This window comes from Cajanus cajan, chromosome 9 (assembly GCF_000230855.2).
Source record: "Cajanus cajan strain Asha chromosome 9, NIPB_CcT2T_4, whole genome shotgun sequence".
NCBI lineage: Eukaryota > Viridiplantae > Streptophyta > Magnoliopsida > Fabales > Fabaceae > Cajanus > Cajanus cajan.
Genome location: NC_138525.1, coordinates 16,668,144 through 16,691,251, shown reverse-complemented (window position 1 = coordinate 16,691,251; position 23,108 = coordinate 16,668,144). Strand labels below are relative to the sequence as shown.

Sequence of the window (23,108 nt, the reverse complement as noted above, 5' to 3'; positions counted from 1 at the left end):
CCATTAACTTGTTGCTTCAGAAAGATTTACGGTGCTAGTGCTGGATTTGGTAGTAGCAAGTTTTGCAAAAAGGTTCTTGTTTTGTACAACAGTTTGCACATTAATTGGTTTGAATTGGAAATCTGTGTGGATGCCATTGCAATATTGGCTCCTCTTAAAACCAAGTGCTACTTCTTTAAACAATCAAGTTATTACATTTAATCTAATTCATTACAATATGGTCCCCGAAAAAAGACATGATATCATTTATCTCATTTGGTTAGTTTTCTTATTATTAGTGTGGATTATATTTTAGATCGCTTTTTGTTCACTTTTTTTAATATAATTTTTTTATTTATAATCATATAAACATGGTATTCCTTTTGTGTTATTTCAAAAATAATAATGAAATAAATTTTTATTTTATGCTATTTTTCTTAATACTTTTTCTATAAAAAAATGAAGTATTTTGTAAACCATTATCTTAAAGGTGTTCGTAACATTGTTAAAAATTTTATTTTTAATTCATTAATCTATAACTATTATTTATAATTATTAATAAAGATCATAGTCATTTTTTACATACATATTTTAATTTCAATTTTATCTTTAAATTACTCTTTTATAAATTGTAATTTGTAAATCACTCACACATTTTAAATAACTATTATATTCTTTTTTTTAATTTCTTTTAAATGAAAGACACACACTTTTAGATGACTACCCTTTTGTTTTGTTTTTCTTGTTAACAAGAGAAATAGGACATATCTTTTACTACCCATTATCATAAGAACAATAATTAACAAAATTAAATTCCTTTTACTTTATTCACAATTAAGCGACTTTCTAAAATTTATTAATACAAATGGTTCAATATTTATATTTTTTAATCATTGACTAATGTTTGATTATTGATTTAAACATGAAATTCTAAGAACTTAACTTTTTTATAGAGACTGACTCAATAAAAAATAATTACACCTTATAAAGAAAATACTCATTACTGGGATATAATACTGATGTGACATTGACTATATTTTACTTGCTGACTCAATAAAAATAATTACACCTTATAAAAAAGAATGGCTCTTATTGGGTTGTATTATTGAGGTGACATTGACTATAAAAGGAATCTATTTTCCTATATGATTTTGTATGACCTCCTCGATTCTTTAAAAATAAAACACTACTCCCTCCATTTTTTTTTCATAGTCATTTTATCAGAGATTGTTATTTTTTTTTCATTGTCATATTACTAAAATCAATGAATTATTAATTTTTTTCTTCTATTTTTATCCTTGATAATTAATACATATTTCCTGAAAAATGTGTGTATTTATTTTTAATATTTACCTAATTTTTCTCTAACTACTCATATAGTTAATGTGCATTTATAAGAGCCATATATTTTACTTGTAGCACAACATTTGTTTTAGTACCACTCCGTATTCTTTTATGAGAAAGTTTAGTCTACGCACGTGGTACTAGAATAGTTATTTTATTTATTTATTTATTTTTATTGTAATTATTTATTTTATTTTTATATTTTTAATATTTATCTATATAAATTTTTTTATATCTTTATATTATTTTTAATATTTTTTAATTTATATTTTAATGTAGCATTTATTCTAATTAAAAAGTTTAATATTAATATTTTATTAATATATTTTAATTTTTTTTGGTGATAATTTTTTTTAAAAAATTTATAGTATAAATTAGTTTTTCAATTATATTATTAATTTTTTTATTTTAATGTTTTTATAATATTATTATAATTTTTTGTTTTAAATTTTTTAATTTTGTCATATATAAACAAAATTTGTTATAAAAATTGATTTTTTTATTATTTTTTTCAATTAATCTTTTTGTTTGATTTATTTTATACAAATTTTTAATCTAAAATTTATGATTTTGAATTTATTTTTTAAAATTTATTTATTCATATAATTTAATGTACCAAAATCCTTCAGTTTTCATGGATACCATAGTAGTTCTCTTTGGAGGAAAAAAAAAACTCGCCAAACACCACTTGCTTTATTACACCAGTTAAGATCTATATATATATATATATATGGGGAATGCTAATGTACTCCCACCTATTTTTTAGTGGGAGTATGTTAACAACCTACACCAAAATTTTAGGACAAAAAAACCACTCATTTCTTTTGATTTGATTAATTTGTATAAAGGATATTATAGTAATTTAATTTAATTTTAAATGAAAATAAAATATTTTTTCTCTCTTATTAACTTCATTCTCCAATTCATTTATTTTTTCTAATTAATTAATTTTTATTTGTTCAGAGAAAAAGGGGAGAGACATCATGAGAGATGAGAGAGAAATGAGTTAAAGAAAGAATTTAATAGGAGAGAGATAAATATGTTAGAGAAAGAATTTAATAGGAAAGAGAAATGAGTAGGAGAAGGAATTTAACAGGAGAGATAAATGACTTAGAGTGAAGTTAATAAGAGAGAGAAAATATTTTACTTTTATTTAAAATTAAATTAAATTACTATAATATCCTTTATACAAATAAACCAAATCAAAAGAAATGAGTGGTTTTTTTGTCCTAAAATTTTGGTGTAGGTTGCTAACATACTCCCACTAAAAAATAGGTGGGAGTACATTAACATTCCCCATATATATATATATGAGGTAGTTATAATTATACCGGTGTAATTTTTATCAAGTAGCACATCGCTTAATAACTTTATTTTAAATGTGAATTTTGTAAATTCAACTGTTAGATTGAAAGTTCATATCATTCTATATGTGTATATCAAATTTTGTTAAAATTGAACAACAATTTGATGGCAATCAAAGTGTTCATATTTTAGTATATTTTGAAATGAATGTATTACGTCAATTTTGTTTTATAAAAATAAAGTATCAAATCATCTTGAATTAATATAAAATTTTGTATATGTGATCTAAGAGTAAAGAACTTTAAATCTAACAGTTAGATTTACAAAATTCACATTTAATATAGAGTTATTGAGCGGTGTAATACTTAATAAAAGTTACACCGGTGTAATTATAACCCCTCATATATATGAGGGGTTATAATTACACCGGTGTAACTTTTATTAAGTATTACACCGCTCAATAACTCTATATTAAATGTGAATTTTGTAAATCCAATCGTTAGATTGAAAGTTATATCAATTTATATGTGTATATCAAATTTTGTTAAAATTGAACAACAACTTGAAGGTAATCAAAGTGTTCATATTTTAGTATATTTTGAAATGAATATATTACGTCAATTTTGTTTTACAAAAATGAAGTATCAAATTAATATCTAACGGTTGGATTTACAAAATTACATTTAATATAAAGTTATTGATTGATGTAATACTTAGTAAAAGTTATACCTGTGTAATTATAACTCTCCTCTCTTTATATATATATAAATGAGTCTTCATTTTCATGTACACATTATTATTATTCATTTTTCTTTTATAATTTTTGACCCTTTAAATAAAAATGAAAAAAATATTAAAAGGAGCTTATTAAATTTTAGAAGTCTTTTAATATACAACTACACACTATTTTAATTAAGGTGTATTTAAGTAGAGGCACGATGTACATTTTCTCCCGCTAGTTAATATTAGAAAGAAAAAAAAAATATATATATATATAGAAAGATTAATTTACTCTAGGAGTAAGTCTACCTGAACTTACTTCGTTCAATAATTCATATTTTACATCAAATTTTAAATATTCAACCATTGAATTTAAAGTTTTTAATACATAGATCAAATTTGTAAATTTTTAAAAAATTTAAAAATTATTTGATACTTCATTTCATTAATCCAAATTGACGGATAATCATAAAATTATTTTATACATTGATTTAAATTAATGAAACGATGTATCAAATGATTTTTAAATTTGTAAATTAAATCTATGTATTAAGAACTTTAAATTCAACGGTTAGATTGTTGTAATTTGATGTAAAACATGAGTTATTAAACAGAGTAAATCTACCTAGACTTATTCCTAGACTAAACGAATCTCTTCTTTCTCTCTCTCTATCTATCTATCTATATATATATATAGATAGAGAAAATTTAGAGTTTAATCAAGTGAGAAGAAATTAATCTAAGGATTATATTTTAACCCTCTCATCTCTCATAATAAATTCTCTCTCACTTGATATGCTCCCTATATATATATATATATATATATATATATATATATATATATATATATATATATATATATATATATATATATATCTTTATCTTCAATTCTTATTAAGAATCGAATCTAAGTTCAATTTATATAGAATATTTTTGGATAAAAGTTAAAAGTGTTTTAAAAAAAAATTATCATAAAAATTTTACATTTCAATAAAAAAAATTCTAAAAATACTTCTAAACTTATATTAAATAGGATTATAATATCCTTCATTAACGACTGGATTAAATCAATGTGTGGGTTGCAGTGAACACAACGAATAAGATTTTGAATATGCACACACCTGAATAGTTGATTATACCTTGATTTGGAACAAAGTTACCGTGCTACTACATTAAGATAAAATATTATGAAGATGGAACAAAGTTACCATGTCAGCACATGAAGATAAAGTATTATTGTTCACAAGATCTCAGGTGTTGTGTTAATGAATATTTATTCGTATTCATTATTCAGCTACAGTCAACAATAATGAACACATCAACTTAGTTTATTCAGATCTATCATTCTCTAACAGAAATTGTCTACTGAACTGCTGAAAATCAAACGTTATATTGGCGCTTGAATTGTGCTAACCTTGTGGGAGTTTCCTTGCTCTTTATTTGGTTCCTCAAGCAAAACATCATTCCACAAACGATTTAACATTTGAACGTGCTGCTTTTGAAATTAAATGCTTTACTTTCTGTTTCGTTCAAAACAAAACCCTCTCACTTTTATGTGGCTTCAGCTCGACCGAGAGAGAATGTTCTTTGATTAACACGTAAGAAAAAGCCGTTTGGTATCATTCAAGTTGAAGTCATCGATTTTAATGTTCGCTTTTATAAATTTAAAAGTGGCCACATATGTTACTTAATGAATTAAAAAAATTTGAAAATCAACATTACTTTTAGAACGTGTTCGGCAGACCTTGTTAAACAAAATATAATAATGTATAAAACTTTACTTTTTGTTTCACTAGTGCAAAAGTCATAATTTACGTCTATATTTTCTAGTCGGACCTAAACATATTTGACGTAAAAATAACGCGGTGAAATTTTTGAAAATAATGTAAATTTTTTTATGTCGGACTACATAGGATCTGACGTAAATTTAATAATCTATGTCGGACATCAGTTACATAGTTTTTTATATATCCACTAGTCATGAAGCCGACGGTTGGGAGCGCTCCAATTTCCTTCCCTACGTTCTTCGTTCCTTTCCTACGTTCGAATGGTTCCTTTTCTATCTTCTTCGCTCCTTTCGCTTTTCTATTTTCTTTATTCACCAGATTGCATGGTATCATAATGTTTATCTCCGGCTGCAGACAGGAGCAAAGTATGACAAGGAGTGTAAAATTTGTACAAGGCCTTCTGGATCTTGAATATAGACTACCAGTTCAAGTTAGGGACACGACTCTCAGTATCGATTCCAATGATAGCAGTTGTACACAACATAGAAATGTCATTAACACCCTTCTGCAAGTAGAACGACCCGTTCTACAAGGAGAACGGTCCGTTCTAGTTGCAGAATGGGCCGTTCCAGCATTTTTTTTTGGTTTTACAATTTTTTACGTCTGTGTTCAAAAATCTCTGACGTAAATTTACGTCGATCTTAAAAGACGACGTAAATTTACGTCTCCCGCATTAACGTCGAACGTTTTTCTGACGTAAAAACCTTAAAATAACAAATGTAAAAAGTCTCTTTTGCACTAGTGTTTTTTCATGTATTGAAAAAAGACAGAATAAGATATTAAAACTCAAATTTAGTTATCTACATTTTTATTTAGTTAATTATATTTTTAATTACTTTATATGTGTGTGACATTTTGTATTATGTAAATTTAAATGATCTAATCATTGAATTATGTAATATTATAATCAAGATCATATATATCAATTGAATTAGTATACAAAAACTTACTCATGAAATAAGTAAATCCTTCTTCATACATATATATATATATATATATATATATATTTATAAAACACATAATCGGGGGTATATATGACTATATGTTCGTCAACTATAAGTCTACGACCAATAATGTATGTTACTTGTGAACTGATTTCATCCATATTATATATATTATTATATAATATTTTATGCAACACATAATCGGGGGTATATATGTTCTTCAACTATGAGTGTACGACCAATAATGTATGTTACTTTTAATACTCTAGATTCTAAATGCATAATGAAAGACTTGACCCTTTTAATTTTACGGTTTTACCCTCATATGTCCGTCTTTCCCTCCCTTTATATATTACCCCCTTCACACCTCTCCATTCACACAAAACAAAACTGACAAAACAATCGCACTTCCCAAATGGCACTTCTTCTTCTTTCCTTGCTTCCACTGTTTCTCACTCTTAACCTCGCAAGTAAGTTTCCTACATCAACAAACTCTTGCATCACTCAACATCAAATTAAACTTCTATCCCCAAACCAAACCAAACCAAACTAATTTTCACACATTTTCAACTCTCAAAATCCTCGTATCAACGCTTAGGTTTACATTACTTGTACTAGTAGTAATAGTAATAATAGTATAATACAAGTCATGCTCTATTGAAATAATTTCATTTACTCTATTCTCTCTTATGAGATAAACAAGAAAGTGAAGTTACCGTTATTGCTCTGTGCAGGTTCCGAATCGTTCATCGGCGTCAACTACGGCCAAGTCGCCGACAACCTGCCGCCGGCGACGGCGACGGCGAAGCTGCTCCAGTCGACGGCGATCGGAAAGGTCCGGTTGTACGGAACCGACCCGGCGATAATAAAAGCCCTGGCGAACACGGGAATCGGAATCGTGATCGGAGCGGCGAACGGCGACATTCCGGGACTGGCCTCGGACCCAAACTTCGCGAAAACGTGGGTGAGCACGAACGTGGTTGCGTACTACCCGGCGAGCAACATCATCCTGGTGACGGTGGGCAACGAGGTGATAACCTCGAACGACCAGGGGCTGGTGGGCCAGATGCTGCCGGCGATCCAGAACGTGCAGAACGCCCTGGACGGCGCCGGTCTCGGCGGGAAGATCAAGGTGTCGACGGTGCACTCCATGGCGGTGCTCCGGGACTCCGAGCCTCCCTCCGCCGGAAGGTTCCACCCCGAGTTTGATTCCGTTTTGCAGGGGCTCTTGTCGTTTAACAATGCCACGGGTTCTCCCTTTGCCATCAACCCTTATCCTTACTTTGCCTACCGAAGCGACCCTGGCAGAGCCGATAACCTTGCCTTCTGCCTTTTCCAGCCCAACGCCGGACGAGTTGACTCCAACACCAACATCAAGTACATGAACATGTTCGATGCTCAGGTCTCTCTAATTACCATTTACACTTTCCTTTTCTTGCTAAACTTTTTTATTCTAATTTCAAATTATATTCAACATCACATTTATGCAAGTTTTTTATAAGAAATATTGTGATTTCTAATCCGATCATAATATATTTGTGCATATTTATCATGTTTTTTGATTGATTGAGAAAAAAAGGGTATAATATAAGTTATATAAATTAAGGAAAGTTTATGAAATATTCTGATTTCTAATCCGATGAAAATATATTTCATAGAATAGTAGATTTGAGTTGTCGAGCAATGTTGTGCTTAATATATGAGTGACTCCTTTGAAGGATCTAGGATAACTCTGATACTATCTTAGAATAATAGATTTAAACCTAACTCAACTCTACAAAATCGGCTTGTAAAGTGAAGACTGTTTTTCAGTTATATACTATTTAATTGCCTAATATTTAGTCAATGTGAGATTTACATTTTTCCAATAAAAAGAAAGTTAAGAAGTAAAAAAGAAAACTTGAGTAATATGGGTGATGAGTATCGTGTCTTGTTTATTTTAGTTGTCCTAAGTGAATTATATTTTGTAGACACTTAAAATTAGTTATATAAAGTGAGTAGTAATTGTGACAATTCAAAGCAGAAATATTGTAATTTGTGATTTTTGATGCTTTCGATCATGATGATGGGTACGTAGTAGCGAATAATGTGCATGCTGATGGTTGATGTTGATTTTGTTGAGTATGTGTGGATAGGTGGATGCAGTTCGATCTGCTTTGGATGCTTTGGGGTTTAAGAATGTTGAGATTGTGGTTGCGGAGACAGGGTGGCCCTACAAAGGAGACAACGATGAGGCTGGTCCAAGTCTTGAGAATGCTAAGGCTTACAACGGTAACCTCATTGCGCACCTGCGATCCATGGTTGGGACCCCTTTGATGCCAGGGAAATCAGTGGACACGTACCTCTTCGCCTTGTACGATGAGGACTTGAAGCCTGGATCTGCTTCTGAGAGAGCCTTTGGTCTTTTCAACCCTGATCAAACCATGATCTATGATGCTGGCCTCTCCAAGCAGCAACAAACCACTAGCCCCGTGCCTACGGTTGCCCCGGTATGAACCAACTCTGTTATCACTCATCATACTCTCCTAACTCTTATCTTATGTTGCCATTAATACTGTCATTAATTATTAGCCAACTTGAATTGATGAATGGAAGCATTGATCACTTTCTTCATAGTTCTCATCTTGAAGCTGTTCTAGACTTACGTTACGGTCTAGTAGTGTTTAACAATGTATTTCTTAATTTGATTGAAGACTCCGGAAGTGTCAAAATCTCCAGTGATTCCAGCACCAACAGACCCGGGTCAGACATCAAAATCTCCGGTGGTTCCAGCGAGAACAGGCCCGGGTCCAACGCCAAATAAAGCAGAAATCTTGAGTGGACATGAAGCCACCATTTTGCAATCTTTAATCATGTTCACAGTTCTCATCTTAGTGCTGTTCTAGCTAGTGGTACTTAATATAATATGTTTGTTAATTTCATTGAAGACTACTCCGGATGCGTCAAAATCTCCCGTGACTCCAAAGCCAACAGTTCCAAGTCCTACCAAAACAAATAATAGTAAAGCAACATGGTGTGTGCCAAAAGCAGGAGTAACAGATGCACAGTTACAAGCAAATTTGGATTATGCTTGTGGGCAGGGGATTGATTGTACCGCAATTCAACAAGGAGGGGTTTGTTTTGAACCCAACACTTTACTAAACCATGCTGCGTATGCCATGAATCTATTGTTTCAAACTACTGGACGGAATCCATTGACTTGTGATTTCTCACAGACAGCCATGTTATCAACCAATAATCCAAGTAAGTTCCCATTCCATCTATACTTAGTATGTTTTTCTACCCAATCCTTTGGGTCCAAATGTCCAATTGTTGTAAAGCTTGTCCTAGGACACGGTAGAATGACCTAATACTTCTAGGATCGATATCCATCAAAGTTAAAATAATGTTTGACCAATAGAAATAGAAGTCACGTCCCGTAAGTAGTCTTTTGTTATCAATTTTGAAACACTATGTTGATCTTTTCCATGGAAAAGAAAAATTTATTCATAACACCACTCTATACACGCATTGCATGAAAATTTGATATTGTAGATCATTTTCTCTTCCTCCTTAGTACTTATTATTTTTTTTATAATGATTTTGCAATCATGTAGCATGATTTACTTTCTAGTAAAAGTTATGACTGTGTCTTGTGTATATCTGATTTATACAGCAGATTTGTGGAAGGATAATGTGAAGATGTGGTTTATGTGTGATTGATTTTATGTTACTAAATGCGTTGATTTAATCTAGTGAAATTTACTGCTTTGATCATCCATCCGATTAAACTGACATTCTTACTTTACAATCTTTGCTCTTTGTTAATTTTGTAGGTTACAACAGTTGTCTTTATGCTGGTGGAAATGCCTAAACCTAACAAACAAGAAAGTAGATAAAGCAGGTTACTTTTTGTTGATTTATTTATTCTCTCTTAGTTGCTAAGAAATGCCCTGGTTCTTAGAGTGCTCTGTAATAGGAGAGTGTGCATGTACAGAGGAAGATCTTCCTCTATTTGTAGTGTGACCTTTTTTTTAATGTCTTTATAAGAAGCAAATTGGTGCTTTCTTTGTGTGTGTACTGTGGTGTGTGGTTTAGGTATGTGTATTGAGTCATCATTCAAAATCCCGGGTCCATGTATGTGTGTATTTTTTCTTATCTTTGATTTTCGAAATGTTTTCATTTGGTATAATAAATTATTTGTTACAAAAATTATTTTTTGACAAATTAAACTTCAACAGGACTTTTCTTGGAATGCATGGGTTTAATGTCCATTGTAGATATCAGCCAAGCATAAGATGCAAACCGACACCATATTTTTCTCTCTCCTTTGGAAAACACCCATATTGAAAGATATGCATTATTTTGTTTAACTCTATGATTCTGTAACCGACATAAATATATGTTATGGAGTCATCATGTGGGTAAAAATAACCTTCGAAAAAGATAATAAAAATTCGCCGCTTATGTCACATGTATGCATAGTATTTAATTCGTAACACTAACCATACAATTTTTAAACGTCAATTCTCAAGAAACTTTTTTTTTTCTGCTAATTAAGAATCATTATATATTTTTATTCATAAAAAAATTATAAAGACATAATGATGATGAAATTTAGGCCTTCTTATTTCTACTTTAATCCTTTCCTTCGATCATTAAGTTAATTGTAGTTGTTATGACTTATTACATTTATACTCAAAGGACAACAAATATAAAAACATAACTATAATTTTTTATTATTTTATTATTATTATTATTATAACATAATAATTTATTATTATTGTTCTTATTATGATAGATGTTTACGGGAAAAATTATAAAATCATAATAATTAAAAAAAAAGTTACCATAATTATAAAAATGAAACATTTCATAAAAATTAATAAGTTAGTTACCATATGTTGCCTATTATAAAGGGGTCTTATCTATTATAAAGGATAAGTTTTGGTAACTATCTTTTTTATTTTCATTTTTTGTATTGGACACTATATTTTTAGATTTAACAATTATCTTTTTTAAAATTATTTCAAAAATAAATATATAGAGGTATGAAGTCCTTCTTTTTCTACTAGTTATTATATAAAGAGCTTATTTTAAAAAATAATTTAATTAAAATATTTAAAAATATATTACATAAAAAAAGTTATATTATAAGTGATTAAAATTGAATTAGTTATTTATATTTTTTAAAACGTATTATTACAAAGTTATTTACATTTTTGAAATATATGTCGATGAAGGTTTATGTTTGTAAACGTATTGTTACGAAAATACTTGCATTTTAATTAATATATATATATATATATATATATATATATATATATATATATATATATATATATTTGTTGAATATTTATATTTGAATGCATTGTTATATGATATCAACAACATTATGTCTATTACAAAAATATTGAAAAGTAACTTATGATTAAAAATTTAAAAAGTGACAAAATTATTAATACACTAATATTATATATATCACAAAATAATAAAAGTAAAAATTATTAGTCATAATTCACCTATTTTAGTTTTTAAAAACATAAATATAAGTATTATGAATTAAAAAAAAATTGTGTGACACGCAACAATAAATAAATCATCATACACTTATCAATAATTTTTTAAATTAAAATATTTAATAATTAAAGTATAATAAAATATTAAATTAAGGTGTTAAAGTTAAAATCAAATACATTATGAAATTATGATATAAGTTTTAAAATCAGCATTCTCTTGTAGTTGCATAAATAAATATAAGTATATTACAATTATTTTCACCTAATTTTTAACAATTAACAATTAATTTTTATTGTCGACTTGTTCTCTATTTATCTAATTCCCTTAGTTGTTACTTGTTAATAATGACTTGATTTATTTTCGATCTAACTTGTTCAACTAGCTGGTTCTATCCAAATTTTGAAGAAAAAAAAGTTAACATTTTATCATGTTAAAAAATTATTTAGAAAAGAAAAGTTAACATTTATATTATTGTTGCGTGCATCACTTCTTGGTGTATGACTTTTCCATAGCTTTTCTATCTCTTTTGTTTTTTTAACACCATAAATTATCATTTAAAATAAAGTTATTAATATGAAGTTCTCAAAGATTGCCATAAAATATAATATATGAAAGGGGATTAAGTTATGTTTAAAAATATTTTTGAAACTACACTGGAAAGTAAACCTCTTTTTATTATTTATTTTGAGCGTATTTTTGAAAAAGCTCAACTCATCTTAAACATGTATTTAATCCTTTTTTTTTTTTACATAATTACTAGAGATAATAAACTATATATGGTATAGTAAGAGAATCAAATTAATCTCTCACTTCATTAGTGAAATAGACAAAAATATATACATTATTACTAAAATTGCAATAAGTATTGTCTTTAACTAACACAAATTGACAAAGATTGAAAATACTATTTAATAAAAAAAAAGTAATATCAAAATTAAAATGTGGATAATAAATGCCACCAATAATTTAAGGTTAGAGTAGATTCTTGAATATTTAGGTTTTATTTTTATTGTGTTTGTTGTAACTTTTTTTACTAATAAAAAATTGTAGGTTACATGCTTGAAAGAAAACACTATAATCTACATCTATATATAAAAGGAATACAAGATTATAATAGTTTTTTCATTCCATAATTTTTAGATGATTTTATCATTAATTTATTAAATAATAAAAAATAATTTTGAAAATTAACTACCATTATCAAACTCAAGACTATATACCAAAAAAAGTTGAATATACCTAAAAAAAATCTCAAGACTCAAACTTGAGAATCAATTATAACACTACCCAATTTAAGAAAATGTTGATAATTCTTAAACACATTTTAAAACATAGAGTATTTCAATTTCACTAATTCTCTTAAAGTATAAAAAAAAATTATAAATGAAACCAAAATGACCTAAGATTTTCTTAAAAGAAAATATAATGTCCAATAAAAAATGCCAATCAAGCACTCTCATGTACAAATAACAAAAGGACTATAAAAAAAATGTATAATTTCTTCTACACGCATGTACGCACACGTGTGCTTTATCATTCTAAAATAATAATTTATATTGATTTGATAAAAAAAAAATATTTTACATAATTAATTCATAAGCATGTTAGTAACATAATAAATTATATTGTTTCTTTGTAAGGTTGAATAAACTTTTAAACTAAAATTATAATAAAGTTAATAAGAATTGAATTGGCAAGTATTGAATGTATTTTGTATTTTTAAAAACTAAAATTATAATAAATATTGAAACTAAAATTATATTATTGTTTCCTTAGCATTTTATTACTAATCTTCCCACTTGTTTTTTCCCCGAATGGTAAGTATTGAATGTATTTTATATATTTTTTAAAATACTAAATGCATTTTTATTTAATATTTTCTTTATAAGATGATAGAAAAATTGTAGGAAAATATAAATATAGATATCTACATTTCCAAAAGAAAATGTATTATATATTTATTTTTGTGTAAGGTAGAACATAAATGTGGTTTAACTTGTTATTAGTCTAGATGCCACATGATTATGAAATAAGATCTTAAACAGTTAAACCCACAACACACTAGAGTTTATAGGACGATTTCAACGCAAGCCAAATGGATTTTATTGGTTGATTCTAACGTTCTGTTATGAGGTTCTGACCATTCCTAAGTCTCAAATTGAGTGATCCCTAAGAGAGAGAGAAAAAAGAAACATTAAACAAAGAAAAGAAAAGGATGGCATCAAGAGATCTGGAGCTCTTGATTCCGGTGTCAAGCATTTCAGAAAATAGTTCCTCTAAATCATCTTCCCATTCTTCATCTCCTAATGTCATTTCACCCCCAAATCATTCTGGCCATGGCCATGAGGTTTTTTTATATCTAGTTTTCCCTTCAATCCTTCTTATATATCCTCTACGTACTTTCACATGTGAATAACCTCGAAATAAGATGCCATAACACACCAATATTCTTGGCCCTTTTTTCTTTCTTTCCTTCTTGTCTTAACTTCACAACATGAAAATTTATTTTCAGGCGTTTTCCAAAGTGATTCGCAGTTGGGCCTCCAAAAAATTTATGTCAGGATGGTATGTATGTTTCATTTGTACTTTGATTATCACATGATTTATTTTGCTTTGTTGCATCATTAAATGTACCATGTTCCTATTAACAAAATAACTTATCTAATTGGATTTATGTTTATAAGCATACCTTGATTGTGTTATATTATATTTGTGTGGTTTGATTCATCATTCATGTGTGTGAAAGATAAATCGAGACCTAAACTTAAACTTAGTTCAAATAGTTGTTAAATGGGAGGGGAGTTGGTAAAGATTACAAGTTTAATAATTTTTCTTGTATCAAATAGAACCTAAAAAATCAATTGTTCATGACGTTTATGAACATTGACACTAGTAACAACTATAATGTTATGGATAAATTACAAGTACCTCCTCCATTGTCTTCTCAAATGACATTCACACCTAATGTATTTAAACAAATAATCATTATTTTTTTTTTGTTAAATCAAGTAACATCCATTATTTTTGTTTAATTAATCATGGAACACACACATTTCCTGTTAAATAATAAACATTATTTATTGGAGGCCCTCACAAAGTTTTCTAACAGCTCTATATCCCATGGCTCTTAAGAAAACAAAACCAATTTATGTTGTAGAGGCAAAATTTTATTGTGGACTAAAAAATTTCAATAGATTTGTTATGTATCACTAGTACAATGTTGATTTATTTTTTATGTCTATCTCGTCTTTTTTTTTTTTAATTGCATGTCTTTTTTTCTTATAAATAAAATGGTCTTTCGATCATATATAGATGAAGAAAAATATCATAATTATATAGGTGTAATTTTATGCTATCTATGAAAAGATGCTTGTTTTTTCGCAATCTATTTAAGAAAACTTAGAGGAAGGTTAATGTAAGTTTTCCTAATGTTATACACATTATAAAGTTACAAATTTTGGTTGTCATTCTCCTTATGAAGCATTATTTGTTAATACACTTATGATGAATGTAATGTAATTTGCAGTGTCATCCTTTTTCCCATCGCAATAACATTTTATGTTACATGGGGGTTTATCCGCTTCGTCGATGGTTTCTTCTCCCCTATATACAATCATTTAGGAATCAATATTTTTGGTAAGAATTTATAGTCTTTTGCTTGTTATGTATAAACATATACTATTTTCTTTGAATATTTTATAAGAATTTTATGTATTAGTTATTAAGTTTAACCATTCTCTCACTTAAGATTTTGAAGCATTGGGACAAAAAAAATGTTATAATTTGGCACTTCGGAACTTGTTTACTAAAATATGGTAGATAGAAGTATCAAAGTGAACCAAGTAAATTCACCTAAATTGACTATCGTTGATTAATCTAATTTGACTTATTTTCTAATGAGTAAAAAAAAATCTTAATTTAAATCAAGCTATTATGAGTTAGGAATTAGATGGGTGCGCTCATCATATTTTTTAAAATAGAAAATACAAAAAAATTAATAATATTTTTATTTTTCCTTTCTTATAAAAAGAGTCACAATTTTCTATCAAGTTATTCATCAATTCAAATAAAATACAAAATATAATACATTCAAGTAATATTTTTATTTTTAATTATTGGATATCACATTTTTTTTATTATGTCTTAATTGTAAATGAGTTGAATGGGTTTACAAATGTAAGATGTGATAAATCTCACCACAATTTGTGTGAGGCAATCAATATGATTTAAAGAAAAAGATTACAATGTAAAACAAGAAATTACATCATAATAATGAGAGAATAAATCATAATAATGAGAGAATAAATCATAATAATGAGAGAATAAATGATAGGATATTAGTCCTGATAACTAGCTCTTAACACCCCCGTCAAGCTAAGCGTTGGATTGAGACCAACACGAAGCTTGGATCGAAACAATTCAAACAACGGACGAGGCAACGCCTTTGTAAAAATATCAGCAAGTTGTAGAGAAGTAGGAACATGGCGAACAGCCAAGCGACCAGAGGCAACTAACTCACGGATGAAGTGATAATCCAAATCAATATGCTTAGCACGCTTATGAGCAACAGGATTCTGAGCCATAAACAATGCACTTTGATTATCACTGAGAAGGAGAGGAGTCGCAGACAACCCAACACGAAGTTCACGAAGGAGATTGAGCAACCAAACAAGTTCAGAAGCTGTGTTGGCCATGGCCCGGTACTCAGATTCACAACTAGAGCGGGCAACAGTAGGTTGTTTCTTGGCACTCCAAGACAAAAGATTGTCACCAAGAAAGATAGCATAGCCATAGGTAGACCGACGAGTGTCCGTGCAGCGAGCCCAATCAGCATCACTATAACCAAGAACCGCGGGAGAAGGTGAGCTGCGAAACGTAAGTCCAAAATGTTGTGTACCACAAACATAACGGAGAATACGTTTGACAGCTTGAAAATGATCAATAGTAGGAGCCTGGAGAAATTGACTTACCGTGTTGACGGCATATGATAAATCAGGGCGAGTAATGGTTAAGTATTGTAAGGCCCCAACCAAAGAGCGGTACTGAGTTGGATCAGAGTAGGCCACTCCATCACTAACAAGATGAAAACCGACAGCCAATGGGGTCGAGACAGGTTTGGCCTCAAGCATCTTAGCTCGGGAAAGCAGATCATGAGCATATTTGGCTTGTCCCAAGAACAAACCATCGGCAGTATAAGTGATCTCAAGACCAAGGAAGTAGCCAAGCTTTCCTAGATATTTAATTGCAAACTCAGCATTAAGACGAGCAATAAATTGAGTGAGAAAGGGGGGATCACTTCCAGTAAGAATAATATCATCCACATAAACCAAGAGGTAGAGAGTGATGCGCCCGCGATAGAAGAAGGACAAGGATGGATCAGCCCTGCTGCAAATAAAACCAGAGCGCATCAGAAAAGAGCTCAAACGTTCAAACCAAGCACGGGGCGCCTGTTTGAGCCCATATAGAGCCTTGTTCAACCGGCAGACATGAGTCGGAAAACGAGGATCAACAAAGCCAGGAGGTTGTTCCATATAGACAATTTCAGTGAGGTGGCCATGAAGAAAAGCATTTTTTACATCCAACTGATGAAGTGGCCAGCCATTAAGCACGACAAGTGATAAAATAAGACGAATAGTAGTAGCCTTGACAACCGGACTGAAAGTGAGTGAGTAATCAAAACCTGGAATTTGCGTGAAACCTTGAGCCACCAAACGCGCTTTTAAGCGCTCAATAGTGCCGTCACTTTTGTGTTTGGTACGAAAAACCCATTTACTACCAACAATATTAGTAGCAGATGGACGAGGGACTAAGGTCCAAGTATGATTGTTACGAAGAGCAGAGAGCTCATCCTCCATTGCTGCCAACCATTGAGGATGCTTCATGGCGGATTTAAAACCCTTGGGATCAGAAGCAACATGCAAAGCAGTGAGAAGAGCAGTAGGCTGGTGATGAGCGAGGGCATAACGCGGATTAGGCCGAAAAATGCCATTCTGTGATCTAGTCTGCATACAAACAGCAACCGGGGCTGGTTGAATAGAAGCATCAGAAGAAGCAGGCAACACTAGAGGAGAGGCCGATGCTGGGGATGGAGTTCGTGGAGGAGAGACAGGTTCCGATAAAGCAGGTGCAACAGGTGGAGCAGGATGGGGAGCCAGAGCAGCATCGAAGGAAACACATGATGGACAAGACAAGGTAGTAACTGGTGGTGGTCTCGTCGGAAGACTAGAGGAAGCAGACATCGAAGAAGACTTGAAGCCTGTGATTGGTTCATAAAATGAAGAAACCATAAGATCGATGCTAGAAGAAGGAGAACCTGCAAAAGGGAAGCAAGTTTCATCAAATTGAGCATGGCGAGACACATAAATCCTGGAAGTGGTCAGATCTAAGCATTTGAATCCTTTGTGATGACTACTATAACCCAAAAATATGCAAGGAGAACTCCGAGGACTAAATTTATTTTTCATGTATGGGCGCAAGCATGGAAACACACGACAACCAAAAGGATGAAAATTAGCATATGTAGGCGCAACTTGAAATAGAAGTGTGAATGGAATCTGGCCGGATAGCACCTGAGAGGGAACACGATTAATAATATATACCGCAGAACTAAAAGCATCAACCCAATAACGAGTAGGAACATGTGACTAATACAACATTGCAAGACCAATCTCAAGAACATGTCTATGCTTCCGTTCAACCCGACCATTCTGTGCTTGAGTATGCGGGCATGAGAACCGATGAAGCACACCAGAAGAAGCAAATAAATCTTGTACTTTGTTATTCGTGAACTCGGTGCCATTGTCACTTTGGAAAACTTTAATAAATCGAGAAAATTGGTTTTCCACAAAGACTTTGAACCGAACAAGCACATCATAAAAATCTGATTTATGTCGTAATGGATAAAACCAGGTAAAGCGAAAGAAATCATCCACAAAAATAACAAAATAAGAATATCCAGCAACAGAAGCAACTGGAGAGGGTCCCCATAAATCACAATGAATAAGATCAAGAACGGCAGAAGCCCTTTTATTATTGTCATAAAAAACCAAATGTTTACTCTTAGCCATCTGACAAGTAGTGCAACAGATTGGCTTAGGCAAAATAGACGAAATATTTAAATAACCTTGCTTATTTAACTTATTAATAACATCAAAATTAACATGTCCCAAACGAGAGTGCCAAAGTTCAAAAGAGGCACGAGGCAGTGAAGAACTAGTAGTAAGCAACGCTTGTGGTCCTTGATCCATCACATAGAGTCCTTGATCACATCGTCCCCTTGCCAGAACTCTGCCTGTCTTTCGATTCTGAATAACAAAGGAGTCATCCACAAAAATAGCTTTAGCATGATTATCACGAGTCAGTTTGCTAACAGATACAAGATTTTTAGTTAGATTAGGCACAACCAAAACATCTGACAAAGGAACAGTATGTGATAAAGAACAAGAACCAACATGAGTAATATTTAAAGAGGTCCCATTACCCACAAAAACACGATCAGTACCATTATAATTTTGGGAATCAGTCAATTGAGACGAAGAAGGTGTCATGTGAGATGTGGCACCAGTGTCCATATACCAATCTGACTGGTTTGAGGTGTCCACCGAGCAACTGGCAGCAAATGCCTGAGCCAAATTAGCAGACTCAGAAGACCGGTCCCAGCGAACAGGACATTTGTTAGCATAATGACCCTGTTCACGACAAATCTGACATCGAGGGACATAAGAGTTGCGACGACCAGAGTTGTTGCGACGTTGACGAGAACCACCATTAGAATTGCCACGGTTACCACCATTAGAACCATCATTGGAATGTCCACGGTTACCATTGCGAGACGACTGATTGCCAGATGAGCGAGGTTGATTGTTCGCATAGAAGGCAGCTGGCTGAGAGGGCGTTGGTTCCTCAAGAGATGCCTGAAAAATAGCATGGCTTTCGACCTTACAAAGAATATCAGTAAATCGAGGCAAAGGTACCTGATCAAGCTGACCCGTGGAAAAATTTGCATAGGAGGGACCAAGACCACGAAGGAACCAGTGTACTTTGTCATCATTAGCAATAGGAGCACCAATAGCAGCTAACTGATCACAAATAGTGCGAAATTTCTTTCCATATTCTGTCACAGAGATGGAACCACGACGCATGAGTTGAAGCTCATCACGGAGGCGCAGTTCACGAGCCTTGCTGCGTGAAGCATAGGCAGTATGCAGAGCATTCCAAATATCCCGAGCAGTGTCAGCACTAAGTGTCTCAGAGAGGGCCTCCTCGGTCAAGGAAGAAAGTAGGAGACTGGTGACATTTCGATCTTGAGCTTGCCATTGAGCGAATCGAGGATTTGGAATAGAATCAAGGATTTGCGACGGTGGTTCAATAGAACCATCAACAATGTGAAACAAATTCTGATTTTGAAGAAGAGAAGTAACCTGTTTACGCCAGAGAAGAAAATTCTCAGAGTTAAGCCGAATGGTGATCATGTGAACCAAGGTAGCAAACGGCAGAGACGGAGGAGTGGTATCGTCAGCCATGAGAGAGGACCGCAAACAGAATTGGATGATCGCACGATTAGGGGAGAATGCACGACCGTGGTGGTAGATGACGACACAAGGGTTTGGAAGCTAGGGTTTGGAACCGTAACCTGATACCATGTAAGATGTGATAAATCTCACCACAATTTGTGTGAGGCAATCAATATGATTTAAAGAAAAAGATTACAATGTAAAACAGGAAATTACATCATAATAATGAGAGAATAAATTATAATAATGAGAGAATAAATCATAATAATGAGAGAATAAATGATAGGATATTAGTCCTGATAACTAGCTCTTAACAACAAATATTATTTTGTTAATAACATTGCTTCCTTAATATGTCTTTTTATAAGCAAAAGTTAAAATGAGACAAATCAAAATTTCACTGAAACTTTTACAAAATAAAGGGATGATTTCATTTGATAAGTAATGCAATATACCCTTTGTACAATCAATGTAAAATATTTTTCTGAACTTTTGACATATAGAAAATTGAGGTTCAACTCTCAAGTTTACATCTTTTATCTCTATGATTTACATTATTTATAAGAGATATTTTCGTGCCTTTAATGGTTTGGACATTTGACAGGTCTTGGATTTATTACTTCCATTACCTTCATTTTCTTGGTTGGAATTTTTATGTCATCGTGGTTAGGAACTTCAGTTCTCACTCTTGGTGAATGGTTCATAAAAAAAATGCCTCTTGTCAGCTATATATATGCTGCCTCCAAGCAGATAAGTGCAGCAATATCACCAGGTACATATATTTTATTAGCATATATGTTGTCCTTCGTTCCATGCATGTATTCAACGAACTCAATATGATTTCCACTTATTTCTCAGATCAAAATTCTAATGCTTTTAAGGAAGTTGCCATCATAAGGCATCCTCGTGTTGGTGAGTATGCACTTGGGTTCATCACTTCTTCAGTGATACTAAGGAATAGAGATGAGGAAGAGCTTTTTTGCGTTTATGTTCCCACAAATCACTTGTACCTTGGAGACATTTTTCTCATTAATCCAAATGATATTTTAAGGCCTAATTTGTCTGTTCGAGAAGGAATAGGTAAGATAGTTTTTAACTAAGCAGTACATGCTTATATTTTTTCTTTGATTAATTATGATCTCCCACATATCATGATATTTTTTAACATGCATCTAATTTTATTTTTTTTCATTGTGATGTAGAAATTGTTATATCTGGTGGCATGTCAGTACCTCAGATATTGACCACAGTGGATGCTCATGCTAAATTTGCTCCAAGAAAGCCAACCTATGCATCAAAAGTATAATAGTGATGGTATAGTTTGTGAGAAATGTGTATGTTTATTTGAACTTTAGTTCTCGTCCCCCTCGACCTTAGTAAATATAATTTTCTATTTGCCTTTTGATTGTCGACCTTTATCCATATTTAATTAGTCAACCATTTGTTTTATAAATGGTTAAAAAAGATGACAAATATTTTGCTCCTAATTCTTAATTGAAAAAGTTAATTAATAAAGCATAACAAACTTTTCTAATATTGAACATTTAAGCTATAATTGAACACAATCGTACCCCTTACTTATCTTGGTTCTCAAAGTTTCAAAATACTATAGGTTCTAAAAATGTGAAAGAAGATCCAGAGAAAAATAAAGAAAAGGAAAACACTCGTGTGTTGTTCACTATGTCTATAATATTTTTATCGAGTTTTCACTATATTTATAATATTTTTTTAGTTTGAAATTTAGTTGCATTCAATGTTTTTCATATAAATGAATTTAGTGAGACAAATTTAAAGTGTTGAATCAATAAAAAAAAATTATAAATTGTTTATAAAAATTAAAAATAATTTTTATTTTAAAAAAGACTAAATCAATCCAAATTTAGAAGATAAATAATCAAAATAAACATTTTAAAAGATAAAGGACAATAATGAATATTAAAAATAAAATAAATGACTAAAAATATAATTTAAGCTAATATTTATGATAAAAAAATATATTTAATTTATTAAAAAATCTTGAAACTTGATTTTAGTCTCTCAAAAGAAATTTATATTTTTGCCCCTCTATTTATTTATTTATTTGTTTGTTTTTTAAAAAAAATCACTTTTGATTATCAAAATGTGTGTAGGGATAAAAAATTGAACATTTACAAAAGTGAAATGAAGAAATCAAACATGTTGTCTTTAGAATGGGTAGCCTTGAGGCCTGGAGATCGGAATGTCTACAAGTTATTTTCTACTGAAGCCAATGGGAGGAAGTGGGCCACTCTTTTTGTTAGATGGTATGCACAATTTTCTCCTAACCAACTAAAATCAAGGAGGTTAATCATATCTTGATAACACTCATTCCTAAATGTGTCTTAAACAATTATGGCTAATTAGTTTAGGTAATGTGTCCTATAAAATGATTACTAAAATTATTGCAAATAGAATCGAGAAGGTGATGGAGAAATTAGTTAATCTACGACTTCATTCCTCACAGAAATAGAAATGATAATATTGTGATTACACAAGAGGTTGTTCATTACATGAAGTCTTAAAAAGGAGCCAAATGATGGATGGTTGTTCAGATTGATTTTGAAAAAGCTTATGATAGACTGAAATGAAATTTTATCAATGGTACCTTGAAGGATATTGGAATGACAAATAATATTACTAATCTTGTTTGGTAGTGTATTTCTACTCCAGTTATGAGATTGTGGGTAAGTGGAGAAGCTTTAGAAGAATTCAGTCCGACTAGGGTTGGGCATATGGACCTTTCCTTTATTAGGAGTGTTCATCGAATCAGATCAATCAGATGAACCCGATAATCCAAACTAAACCAACTAAATTGGTTCAATTTTTTTTTTTCAAGTCCAACCATCTCTAAACTAATTAAATCTAATGTTGATTGGTTCAAGTATTGGACTAAGACATTTAAAATCCAAGTCAATTAATTTATATATTATTTTTTATTTGATTAACAATTATTATGTATGTATCATTTTGATTATTTTGAAAACATTTTTATGCTATAA

At 30.9% G+C, this 23,108-nt stretch overlaps 2 protein-coding genes across 4 annotated transcripts; both read left to right on the top strand.

Moving 5' to 3' along the window:
* The first annotated feature begins 6,395 nt into the window (after positions 1–6,395).
* Positions 6,396–10,126, top strand: LOC109796962 (glucan endo-1,3-beta-glucosidase 7). 2 transcript variants are annotated; one of them, XM_020356833.3, is made up of 5 exons: positions 6,397–6,549; positions 6,814–7,481; positions 8,215–8,568; positions 9,007–9,322; positions 9,895–10,126. In XM_020356833.3, exons 1-5 carry the CDS (start codon positions 6,495–6,497, stop codon positions 9,930–9,932), a joined length of 1,431 nt encoding a protein of 476 aa, XP_020212422.2. In that variant the 5' UTR covers positions 6,397–6,494; the 3' UTR covers positions 9,933–10,126. The 2 variants fall into 2 exon arrangements, with proteins under 2 accessions (XP_020212423.2, XP_020212422.2); XM_020356834.3 differs by lacking the exon at positions 9,895–10,126 and having other exon boundaries at positions 6,396–6,549; positions 8,773–9,149.
* A 3,481-nt stretch (positions 10,127–13,607) lies between these two features.
* On the top strand, positions 13,608–22,717 carry LOC109796247 (protein LIKE COV 3). 2 transcript variants are annotated; one of them, XM_083063825.1, is made up of 7 exons: positions 13,608–13,925; positions 14,091–14,143; positions 15,105–15,214; positions 20,696–20,863; positions 20,950–21,171; positions 21,294–21,405; positions 22,221–22,717. In XM_083063825.1, the coding sequence occupies exons 1-6, from the start codon at positions 13,794–13,796 to the stop codon at positions 21,395–21,397; spliced, it is 789 nt and encodes a 262-aa protein (XP_082919951.1). In that variant the 5' UTR covers positions 13,608–13,793; the 3' UTR covers positions 21,398–21,405; positions 22,221–22,717. The 2 variants fall into 2 exon arrangements, with proteins under 2 accessions (XP_082919951.1, XP_020211519.1); XM_020355930.3 differs by lacking the exon at positions 22,221–22,717 and having other exon boundaries at positions 13,611–13,925; positions 21,294–21,494.
* Positions 22,718–23,108: the final 391 nt, after the last annotated feature.